We start from the raw sequence: 12174 nt of genomic DNA, 5'->3' as shown, positions 1-12174 counted from the left end.
TCCCCTTTTTTCTTTTCTTCTCCTTCTTCTTCTTCTTCTTCTTTTTTTTTTGAACGGGGGATTGAACTCAGGCCCTTGCAATTGCCAGGGAAGCACTTATTCTACTGAGCCATCTCCCCAGTGCCCCCATCCCATTTTTTCAAACTCTCTTCCCCTCCCCATCCACAAAGCTCAGTTTTCCTTCTATCCTCCTTTTCATATTTTTTCTTTCCCTTCCTTCCCCCTCCTCCCATTTTCCCTTTGAGCAGTTTCTTATTTTACAGTATCTACTTTAATTTGTATTCTTATTTACATTTTCAGTTTCTCACACCAGAAAGCTATTGCAGTATTTACACATGTATGTTCAGTTTATGTCATGCATGATTATGGTCTCAAGATCCAGACATTACTCATTTTAAGAATTTTATGTGCATATTTCTTTGGGCCAGAGGGTTGGAATCTGTTGAATGAACTTCATTTTTCTGTTTCTTTTTTACTTTATTTTGGGTTCTCGTTGCTTATCTTTTATAAACTATTATTGCAAGTTTAGGCAATTCTAGCACTTTCTTAGCTTACCATAGAACATGGGGAAAGTAATTCTAATAGCTAAAGTTTTAAAGGTGCATTTCTTCTCTCTCTGTTTTTCTCTTGCTCTCTTTCTCTATGGGGTATGTGTGTGTGTGTGTCTGTGTCTGTCTAGTTGGTAGCAGTTGTGCAGATGGAATGCAGGAATGCTTTGCCCCTGAGATATACCTCTATCCCTTTACAATTTTATTTTTAAATTTTGAGGCAAGGTCTCAGCTAAGTTGCCCAGGCTAGCCTCAAATTTGAGTCCTCCATCAGCCTCCCAAGTAGCTGGGATTATAAGTGTACACCAACATGCCAGGCTCTGTTTTTTGTACCGTAAGTGAGAGTCACACAGTCATTCTAAGGCAAATGTTTCCTTTTTTTTCTTTTTTGCAGGTTGTGGTTGTACAGGCAATTAGTGCTCTCTGTCAGAAGTATCCTCGGAAGCACAGTGTCATGATGACTTTCCTCTCCAACATGCTTCGAGATGATGTAGGTAGAACACTCCTTAACCATTGCAGGTTACGCTTTTAAATTCTCGTGGTGGTGTGACTAGATTTCTTTGTCATCTCAATATGCCTCCCGAATAACGTATTTTTAACTCTGGTTACTGTCTTTATTACTAAATAGGCTACAGTACTCTGTATTTACATTTGGAGGAAAAAAAGCCCTATTTTTTCATAAAAGGAAAGAATTTAAATTTGAATGTTATAAGCATGTGTCTTAGAGTATAATCATTTTTCCAAAAAAAGTATCTTTGTAACAAATGGCAGTTTTGTCTGTTTTTGCCCAGGGAGGATTTGACTATAAGCGGGCCATCGTTGACTGCATAATCACCATTGTGGAAGAAAACCCTGAGAGTAAAGAAGCAGGCCTAGCCCACCTTTGTGAATTTATTGAGGACTGTGAACACACAGTTTTGGCTACTAAGATTCTACACTTATTGGGCAAAGAGGGTCCCAGAACACCTGTCCCCTCCAAGTACATCCGCTTCATTTTTAATCGGGTTGTCCTAGAAAATGAGGCCGTTAGAGCTGGTGAGTCATGGGGCATTGATAATGCTGATTTTTTGTAAAATGTAACTTAAGAAGGTGGTGATGAAGTTGGAAGATAAATTTGGAAAATCTGTTTGCTGGTAGAACATTCCTTAGGCCCAGTTACAGTATATGCTTTTCCTCAGTACAGCAATAGCCATCCATCCAGACTTTTGCCTTTGAGACAAATAACCTTTGACTTTCAGTATAAAAATACTATAGTGGCTTCTCCATTTTTTTCATTTGTAGCTATAGGTATGAGTGTATGTAGAATGTCTGTGTGAATGTACTTCTCTTTGTCTGTTTTTAGGAAACTTCCTCTCTCATCCATCTTTGCTTCCCCTAGCATATGAACAATTCCAGATCTCAATGTAAAGCCTCTAATCCTTTGTGTCTCATTAACTACAGATTACTTTTCTTTCTTCTCTGAGATAAACTTGAAGTAGCCATTGCTAGCTGCCTCTATGAATTCGTTTCCATTTTCTCTTTAGGTCAATACAATTTAGCCTGCTCCCTCTCCAAATCCTCTTGACACTTAAAAAAAATTCCTTATAAAGTAGTAAAATTAAGTTTGATACATTAATGTTCTTCTCTTTGTTTGCTTCTCAATTTGATGTGCTGTTGACTGAGCACTTCATGAAATCCTCTCTTCATTTTCCCCAGTTGCCTACATTTTTCTGTAATTCCTCAGTCTTATTTATAGAGCTTCTCTTCTAAAAGTCTAGTCCTCTATATAGAGAGCTCTCTATAGCCTTCTACTACTAGTTCTTAGTATTTGGTCATTTCAACATATGCTAAGTCATTCTGTCATGTATCTTCCGTGAACTAGCATGTCTGTCTGTCCTACTGCACTTCACATTCAACCTGAAATTCACACTAACTCAAACTGATAGACTCGCCATGTTAATTCAGTCACCTGTGAAAAGATGTTTATTCCACTGTTTTACAACCCTGTCCATTCTTTGGCAAAGCCCTCTCAGTTCTGCCCCCTTGTATTTCTTCATTCTCTTGTTTTTGTTGGTATGAGATCTGACTTAGGCTTTCATCCACTTCAGATACCTAAGTGGTCTGACTGTCCCTAGTCTCACACATATCCAGTCTATTCTCCACACTGCTAAAATTTATTTCCTATCTAGTGTCCTTTAATAACAACTTGGAGGTTGACTCATAGCTGACTTCTGTTATCTCACTTTGACTCCTTTGTTCTCCAACACAGATGTGACGCTCAGCTACTCCCCCACTGCACTGAGGTCTGGTAACATACCTTTTCTGCTCTGTACAGGAGCATAAGTACTTATTATTGCACTGCTAATCTTTTTCTGCTTTCCCCCTCTTACTTACCACTACTTGTTCTTAAAATTTTAGCTCAGGGAATGTGTGTCACTTTCTTTTCTCCACTAGTTCTGATGTAAGTTCTTTTTTATGTATTCACTTATCCAGAATATAATTCTACTTGAGACTTAGTATGCTGTGTTGTAATTATTTCCTTACTTCCCTATCTTTCCTACTGCGAAACAACTCTTTAAAATCAGAAATCATGTCTTTTATCTTTCTACCCCAGCACATACCGCAGTTCTTCATGAAAGTTAAATAAACAATGAATCTTTATTGAATGAAAGAAATTTTAATAATAGAGTTTCTTCTATACTTAGGGCTAGTTATTTGAATTAGAACTTAATCATACAGAAGATATATAAAAGGTAGTAGGATAAATTTTTTGCTTGTACAGAAAATATGCATGATTCTTTTTCCTGAAGGCATGGAGGGTTTTCCTAGATAGAGGTCTCTACAGCCTTCAGAATGCTTATGCTTAAATGTATTAAAGAAATAAGATTAAGAAACCCTCAGTAAAATAAGAGACATTCCCTTGAACATGGACTGCTTTTCTGATTAAGAGATTAGTATTTATATTGCTTCATTTTATGCTTCATAATAGCTGCTGTGAGTGCTTTGGCTAAATTTGGGGCTCAGAATGAGAGTCTTCTTCCAAGCATCCTTGTACTCTTACAAAGGTAAGTAACAGTTTCTTTCTTTTAAAATGGGAATTCTATATGGCTAAATAGTGAAATCCTCATTGTACGATATCAAATGTACCATACTCCTTAGCTAATGGAATAAGTCAAGGGTAAAAATGGCATTTTTCTTCTTTCTAGTAATTATTTATGTGCTAGATACATGTAAAATTTGAGTTTGGATTCTTCTGTCTTTGGAGTCATAACAAAAATATACTTCAGTTTTTGCAACATGTCCTAAATTTAAAGAAATCTTATATGATTCATATTCCAAGTGTGAAAATGTTAGCTTTTGATGGGCTGCATCATTTCCTACTTGATGAGGAAAGGACTTGCTGTAGCAAATAATCCGTGATTACATTTTGTAATTGAAGCAGGTAAATCAAAAAGCTGTCTGGTTTAAATAAAACAGATTATCATTTGAACAGTAACAGTACCAGGACTCTGAATGCTTTATTCTTTTAGTATCCTTAGAAAATATAGTATTTTGGACAGGCCAGGTAGCTCAGCAGACTAAAGTGCCTGCATAGGGAGAGCTCAGCATGCTGTGCCGGCCCCATCCCTGGGGCACGCTGAGACAGGAGAATCACTAGGAGTCTGATCTACATAGTGAGACCCTGGAGACCTGTAGTAAATACATTTAAAAAAAAGAAAATATAATATTTGTAGTTCCTAATTTTTAGAGAATTGTAAGGCAGCAGGTTCATGTAGATGCAGATGCAACAATAAATTCTAAACTGCTATTTCATTTTAATGTGTTCTCCTAGTTTCTTTTTTTTTTTCTTTTGGCAGAATCGGGGATTGAACTCAGGCCCTTGCGCTTGCCAGGGAAGCACTTATACTGAGCCATCTCCCTGGCCCCTTCCTAGTTTCTTAAGTGCCTACTTATACAGTACCTGTGCTTTACAGTAACATTTCTTTAGTAATTCAGAACTGTTCCAAGGATTTGTGGAGACTTTTGGTGCTAGTGTTAGCAGTTTTATGAAGGTAGCTATGACCTTTAGATATGATATTTGAGCTATTGGAAATTTTGAGGGTACTGAAACATGCCTGTTTTTGTGTTGCACAGGTGTATGATGGATACGGATGATGAAGTACGAGACAGAGCTACCTTCTATCTGAATGTGTTACAGCAGAGGCAGATGGCCCTGAATGCTACATATATTTTCAATGGTCAGTGAGAGCCAAGGACATAGACAAATGTACTTCTCTTTCCCAAATAGCGTCTTGGGACATAGTAGTTTCTAATGATTTGTATATTAGCTAGGTCCGCTAGGCAAATGCTTAGTTTTTCTTTGAATGCACTTTTTCTAAGGGAATTTGTGTTCACGAGGATAATGGAAATCCTATGAGACAATCTATAAGAAAGTATTTTTTTTAAATATGGGAGGGCCCAAAGAATATTGATTATTATTGGGTTTTTTTTTGTTTTTTTTTTTTGTTTGTTTTTTTTTTAATCTTTCTCTTGGATAGGTCTTTCCTTTTTCCTTTTTTTTGGCGTCTCATTGCTCCCATATGGTTAAGGTGCTTTCTTTTCCGAGAGGTACTTACATTTTGTTGAAAAATTTTATGCTCTGTTCCCATATTTCCTTGAAAGTAATATGACAGTTAATAATTTTATAAGGCAGTTTTATATAATATACTTTTTAAAATCTCTTAGATTATAAAATGGTTATCTTCCTTCAGAAAGCTTAGATAAATATTATGAACCATTGGCAAGAGGTTAAAATGCTGAGATTTCTCTGTTGTGATAGGTCTGACAGTCTCCGTACCAGGAATGGAAAAGGCCTTACACCAGTATACATTAGAGCCTTCAGAAAAACCCTTTGACCTGAAATCAGTTCCACTTGCTGTGGCTCCTATCTTTGAGCAGAAAACAGGTAATGAGAATATCTGACTGGTAGTTTTTGTTTATGGATATAGAAAATAGTTTTGCAAAACTACTATTAGCATACCTTCTAAAGGAGAAAATAAAATTAGAAAAAGGCAGTATTTAGTAGTTATTGTATAATTTTCACTTGATGTAAAATTAATTATATTTTTATTAGGAATTTTCCAAATGACTTCTGTGTTTTGCATAAAAGCATTATGAAATATGTCCCAGTATTAGAGTATTTTCTTTTTTAAAAAATTTGAAGTGTTAAGAGCATTTGAAGTAGTTAGTTGCCACTGTGTATCTCAGAGCAGTGCTGTCACCACTAGTTTTTATTTGATATAGTTGATAATCTTATAGTTCATTAAACCAGTGAAAGGTTTGTCTTGAAAGACTGTAGGACAAAGTCACTGAAAATATTTACAAAGGATCTCCAACTTTGAGAACTAAAAGTGAAAAGGAAAAAAGAAAATAAGTAGTTGTTAGAACACAGAAAAACTGGAAATGAAAGAACTTATGCTTTAATTTTCAACATTTTCCAAAGTGTTTTGATGGTATTTTACAAGTGATATTTCTTATTTTGATTATAAGATTTGATATTATAAATTGTTTTTCTTTTTATGATGACTTTTTTACAACTCAGTATATTTAAAGCAAACTATTTTTAAGGCTTACGTTTTTATAATATTAAGCTCATTAAATATATTTTATTTTGAATGTCCTCCTACTCAAAAAAAAGGTGACAAAAAATATTGGTGTGATTTAGCAGTAGCTCATTATCTGCTAGAAGTTTCTGCCCTTATTTTTTAAAATTTTTTTTATTTTCATTTTAATGAGAAAAAAATAGCAATGAAACAATTTCAAAACAGGTTAGTAGGACAGTTACAATAATTAATACATTCTATGTTGTTGTCTTCATAGTGGTTATTCAGAGGACAAGATGCGGACATCTTGTCTAAACAATATTAGTACAAACCTTTCTTCTCATTGAACTAAGGGAAAGTAGCTGTGTATCTATCCTAATCTTCATTCTGAGCTCAAAGTGGGGAGAGAAGCTAATGTGATTGATCATATATGTCTTTGTAGAAATCACACTCGCGGCTCCCAAGCCTGAAAAGTTGGCCCCTTCCAGACAAGACATTTTCCAAGGTATGATGATTTGATATGTAGAAATAATAATCTTTAATCCCTAGACATTATATTATAAAGACACTGCTTTTATTAAATTTGATATATTCTCAAGTCAGGAAATCTTTGTATAGCTGAAGATCATAGAAGTATTATTGCAAGGGCTACTGGAAGCTCATGAAACTTCTAATATCAATTGCTAATGTAGTAACTGGAAATATTGTTCTTTCTGTATGTTGATGGCTAATAGGGAATTCAAATTTTAGGAAGTTAGGAATTTAATTTCTTTTGTTTTTAGTAATTCAGCATATAAACTTGCTAATATTTTGCTGAAGTTTGAGGGAATGTTAGTTTAATGTTCAACTATTAGTAAGACTATGAAACTAAAACATTTTTCCATTTTTAGGAACTAAAGCATTTTAGCATAGTTCTCCTTTTCTTTATGTCTTTGACTTACTTTTGTTTTTTTCTTGATAGAACAATTAGCTGCTGTTCCTGAGTTTATGAGCCTAGGACCCTTGTTCAAGTCTTCTGAGCCTGTTCAACTTACTGAAGCAGAAACAGAATACTTTGTTCGATGTATCAAGCACATGTTCACCAGTCATATTGTGTTCCAGGTAAAATAAGTGCTTTGGCTCCTTAGAAATTTAGTATAAGCTGGTCTGCTTGGAGACAAATTATCAATCCCTTTAGCTTATGATTTTAGTTTTTACTTTTTTTAAGGAGAATTTAGCAGCAGTTTTTTTTTCCCCCCATAACCAGGGATTGAACTCAGGATCCTGCGCTTGCCAGGCAAGCGCTTATTCTACTGAGCCTTATCCCTGGCCCCATAATTTAGCAGTAGTTCTAATTCTCTTTATAAAGCTGTAAAGATCCCTTCATATGATAGGTAACTTTTGATTCTTAAAATCTAAAACTGAAATATCTGAAGAAATTGGGCAACATAAAGTATAACTTCTAAAAAAATCAGCATTTTACATCAAGACATATATATATGTCTTAAATATGTTGTTTAAAGAACTTATATTTGACAGCATCAGATTTCTACAATCTTGTTTGGTATAGCTCAATTTCAGGAAAGAAAAAAAACGGATGAATAGTATAAAAAGAGCTCAAAAATAAGACTCTTTTGCCCAAATTAAAATCTTAGGATGGGATTGAGTGTGTAGCTCAATGATACATGTGTACTTAGCATGTGCAGAACCCTCCCTAGGTTTAGCCACCACCTGTCTCCCTGAAAAAAAGAAAAGAGAAAAAAATCTTAGGGTACCAATAGTGCTTTTTTTTTTTTCGGAACCGGGGATTGAACTCAAATAGTGCTATTTAGAGAGAGAAAATATAGTGTGTTCCAGAGCTGAGCTGTGGATTATGAGTGAAGAGAGACAATTTATTTTAAAATATTTATCCTTTGTTTTTCATTTGCTGACATTTCAGTTTGACTGTACCAATACCCTCAATGACCAGCTACTTGAGAAAGTGACAGTGCAGATGGAACCATCAGATTCCTTTGAAGTGCTGTGTTATATCCCAGCTCCCAACCTTACTTACAATCAACCAGGAATATGTTACACTCTTGTTCGTTTGCCTGATGAGGACCCTACAGCAGGTACTAACCCATAGGAAAGAGAGCATACTCGCATGATTGAAAATGCATTACTTCTTGAGCTTATAGAATGTCTGGACAAATGTTTAGGGTTCAAGAATACGTTTCTTTTCCCTATTTTAATGTACTCATGATGACTATGATGTGTGTATGTTTATAAAATTGGTTACTGCCGTAGGAGTATTAATTTAAAAACTAAAGTTTCTGAGTAAAACCTGCCAGTGATTTTATCTAAAAAGATAAACTACATGTATACAGTGGTAGTCCAAAAAAGAACTCGAGTTTTCTATTGGAATAATGTAACCACTAGTGAGAGTTTATATATTTCATGTCTCATACGAAGATTCATGACCTGGTGATGTTTCTAGAGCATTTATTTTATTTTTTATTTTTTTATTTATTTACTTATTTTTTTGGTGGAACCAGGGATTGAACTCAGGCCCTTCCGCTTGCCAGGGAAGCGCTTATTCTACTAAGCCATCTCCCCAGCCCCTTCTAAAGCATTTAAAAGAGTGTTTCTAAGCTTTGTTATTTTATTAGATGGTTGCATTTGAAAATACACCATTTTTAAAGGCCCTGTAGTATAAAGCTGGTGTTTAAAAGTATGTTTTACCCCATGAGTAGCTTCACTAACCATTGTGTCCACATCTGAGAAAAGACTTTGCAATTCTCTACTTGGCCTGTGTGCAGTCATTGGAGGGTTGGGAGGGGTGTGGCTAGTAATGACAACTGCTACTGCCTGTAGTAGGATGTACAAATTTGGAATTTGGGAAGGTCTTGTGATCCATCTCTTTTCAATGTCAAGTATCTGTTGTACTTTATTTCTTTCCCATGTTCACTGCACAATACCCAAAGCTGTAACGCAGTTGTCACAGAAATAAACACACACATCAATTTATGTTTTGAACAATCTTTACTATTTTAAATACAGGAAAAACAAAGGTTAGCAAAATTAACAAATATTGGGGAAGTTACAGAGTTACAAGAAATCATAGAAATACTAGTAAATAGTTATCCCTGGTCATCACTGAGTTGCATTTGGGGCTGACCCTGCTTTCCTCTATAACCCCTCTTCTAACTCCCTTCTCTGATATTCACTCCTGGGGCTCCTGCCCAGTCTCATCTGTTGGATGCTGGACCAGGCTGCTGAGACTCTGGCAGAAGGTAGATTCAAGTTGGCACCACTCTTGAGTCCAGGTGTTCCCTCTGGCCCAGGGTAGAGTTGCACTTCTGTCCTACAACCCACCTAGATCATAACCCATTGGCTAGGAAGGTACTTTCCTATCTGGTCTCTGATTATTTCTCCTATGAGCTTTAGGCCATCTGGCTTTCACCTTCAGTTACCCCCATATTCCTTTATGAGGTTTCTTTAGTTTCATTTCCTTGTAGCTTCACTTTCTCTCCTGGCCTGCTGTTCTCTTCTGTTATATGTGTCTGAAGTGCAACCATTTACTACTAATTAGGCTGGCTGTACTCTTATGTAGAGCTAGTTTGATTTATCCTTCCAAACTAGTTTCTGGGCCTAGCCCTAGGCTTTTACCTTCATCCTGGGAGACTGCATTTTATCAGTTTTTTTCAGTAGCCCTTTCTCCTTGTTTTATTCCTTCTCTTATTCTACTTCTCAGTGATTCTGTTTGTTCTTTTTTTTAAGATGACACCACTTTGCCATTTAACTTCAGAGGGAAGTAAAATGCTGAATCCATTGAGAAATTCAGCATCCCATTTCCCAGGTTCATGTTAATAATAACTCAGGCGCCCCACATCCCAGGGAGTTTAATTAACAGAATCTAGTAAGTACAATTTCACAATACCAAGATACACAAAACAACAATATTCAAATTACAGAAGTTACTTATATAATAGGTAAACAATAAAAAACATTTCCACCAAGGGATGAAGAACAGAGACTTTCCCCCCCACTAATTTCTCTATAAATACAGGTCTTACAAATTAGCCCAGAGGTTTCAACCTTTGGTCTGCTGGCTAGGGACTGATTTTTATATATAAAATTTTGGCAAAAAGAGAATTTCCTTTCTTTTATATTAAACTCAAAACTTTTCTGATTATTGATAGGCATAAACTCTATCAGTGTATCTTAGATAAAATGAAATCTTGTTTCAACACTAGGACTTTTAAAATTGTGCTAGTAATCAACTGTATATCTATTTGAAAACAAACTCCTTTCTATTCTTTAGTTTTTGTTAGAAGTGTGAAGTTTTAATTCACGGCCAATCAGAAGTACTTGCTATATAACAAGAATAAGTGAAATCTTAGGGCATAGATGGGAATGGGAGTCTTTTACCCCTTTTTTCTTTTCCATTTGCATCTTCCCATCACAGATATTCCAAACTTTACCAGTCATCTCAAAATCTGTCACCTGTACATTTCATCTTAGAAAAATATTTTTTCCTTATAGTTACAAGGAAAAAAAATAGAAAGTCTTAGATGTAATAATTCCTTAACTTGAAAACAATGTAGAAAGGAAAACAGGTTTTCATGGTTTTTTTTTTAAAACCGGTTTTATAGATAGAAGATTTTAATTCTGACCCTGCTACATACTATGATCTTGGACAAGTTATTTGATCTGTGGAGCCTGTTATAATTGTTAAGGATGAAATGAAATGAAATGACATGACATGACATGACATGATTAAGTACTTAGCATAGTCCTTTAAATATAGTAAATAATAGATACTGTTTTGTTTAATTATGTAATTGCCTGCAGTTCAGAAGATACACCTTCCACTTTCCTCCACAAAGATGTTTCAGCAGTTATTCCTTCCATCACACAATCTTTAAACTTTCCTACTCCCTTTAATTCCTAAATGTACAAAAATGCATTGGGAAGAATTTACCTTAGCCAAATACAATATTACCATTAACACTTCTTCTCAAAGCTTGGGCAGTTTCTTGAAAAAGTTATCAATCTCGTAAGTCTCAACTCAGTTACTTCTATCATCTTTTTTCCCCTAAAACTTTACCCACAAAGTTGTAGAAAACCTTCAGGGTAATATTCCTTCTTAGTATCCATTCTTTTTTTTTTTTTTTAAATGTTCTATTGTATTATTTTTTATTTTTATTTATTTTTTAATGTATTTGGTACAGGGTCTACCGGGTCTCACTACATAGATTGGACTCATAGTGATTCTCCTGTTTTCAGCCTCCCACAAGCTGGGATTACAGGCACATGCCACCGCGCCCAGTCTCAGTCGCCTTCTCAGCGTGCCCTGGGGCGGGGCCTGCACAACATGCTGGGGATCGAACCTTGGCCGTTGTACTCTGCCTAAGCAGGTGCTTTAGTCCACTGAGCTATCTCACCAGCCCTTGTAGTATTCATTCTTATTCAGCAACTTTCTTCTCTCCAAATAATTGTTACACTGGTACCAGTATATATTACATATACATTATTCTGCCATTGCTCCACACCTCAGTTATCTTTAATGCTCCTATTTACCTTTTTATTTCACTGCCTATTCAGAAACATTCTAAATCCTATATTTTTTTATTGCTGTACTCTCATGCTGTATTGCCTCACATGTTCCCTCATCTGGAACCATTTGAATAAAAGCAAGTAACTTGTTCCAAAAACTGCCTTCTATATAAATTATTCATACTAAGATCAACTTCAACAATATAGGTATGTGTTTCTTTTTGTTGTTTTTCATCGGGGATACTTCTTGCCATGTAGAAGTCATCATAGCTCCTTCAGTTCTGAACTTTCAGCCTAGACGTCGATGAAATGCCATCTTGACTTTAGCTATCACAATTGGATGGACTTAACCATTCTCTGAATATCTAGTCTTTCCTCCATTATTTTTTGTTCATTGTTGACTTACGGCATTCTGATGAAATCCATGGCTTTATGTACTTGGTTTGAAGTTTTTTACTTTGATTCACTGCCATTCACTCGCTGAGAGTCACATTAAAAACTTTTTTTTTTTTTTTTTTTTTTGGTGGAACCAGGGTAAAAACCCTTGA

The 12174-nt window shown here is 35.4% G+C and overlaps 1 protein-coding gene across 1 annotated transcript in view; it reads left to right on the top strand.

Moving 5' to 3' along the window:
* Positions 1 to 8566, top strand: part of LOC101587851 (coatomer subunit gamma-2) — a 136880-nt gene extending 128314 nt beyond the window's left edge. Inside the window, exons 13-20 of the mRNA XM_004636890.2 lie at positions 943 to 1038; positions 1340 to 1583; positions 3517 to 3592; positions 4662 to 4765; positions 5347 to 5472; positions 6552 to 6614; positions 7071 to 7210; positions 8028 to 8566. Coding sequence (XP_004636947.1) covers positions 943 to 1038; positions 1340 to 1583; positions 3517 to 3592; positions 4662 to 4765; positions 5347 to 5472; positions 6552 to 6614; positions 7071 to 7210; positions 8028 to 8213 — 1035 coding nt within the window. The 3' untranslated portion in view covers positions 8214 to 8566. The remainder of the gene's footprint in view (positions 1 to 942; positions 1039 to 1339; positions 1584 to 3516; positions 3593 to 4661; positions 4766 to 5346; positions 5473 to 6551; positions 6615 to 7070; positions 7211 to 8027) is intronic.
* The last annotated feature ends 3608 nt before the right edge of the window (positions 8567 to 12174 follow it).

The sequence above is a fragment of the Octodon degus genome, unplaced genomic scaffold (genome assembly GCF_000260255.1).
Source record: "Octodon degus isolate 3935 unplaced genomic scaffold, OctDeg1.0 scaffold00084, whole genome shotgun sequence".
Taxonomy (NCBI): domain Eukaryota; kingdom Metazoa; phylum Chordata; class Mammalia; order Rodentia; family Octodontidae; genus Octodon; species Octodon degus.
This window is presented reverse-complemented; position numbering and strand designations above follow the sequence as displayed.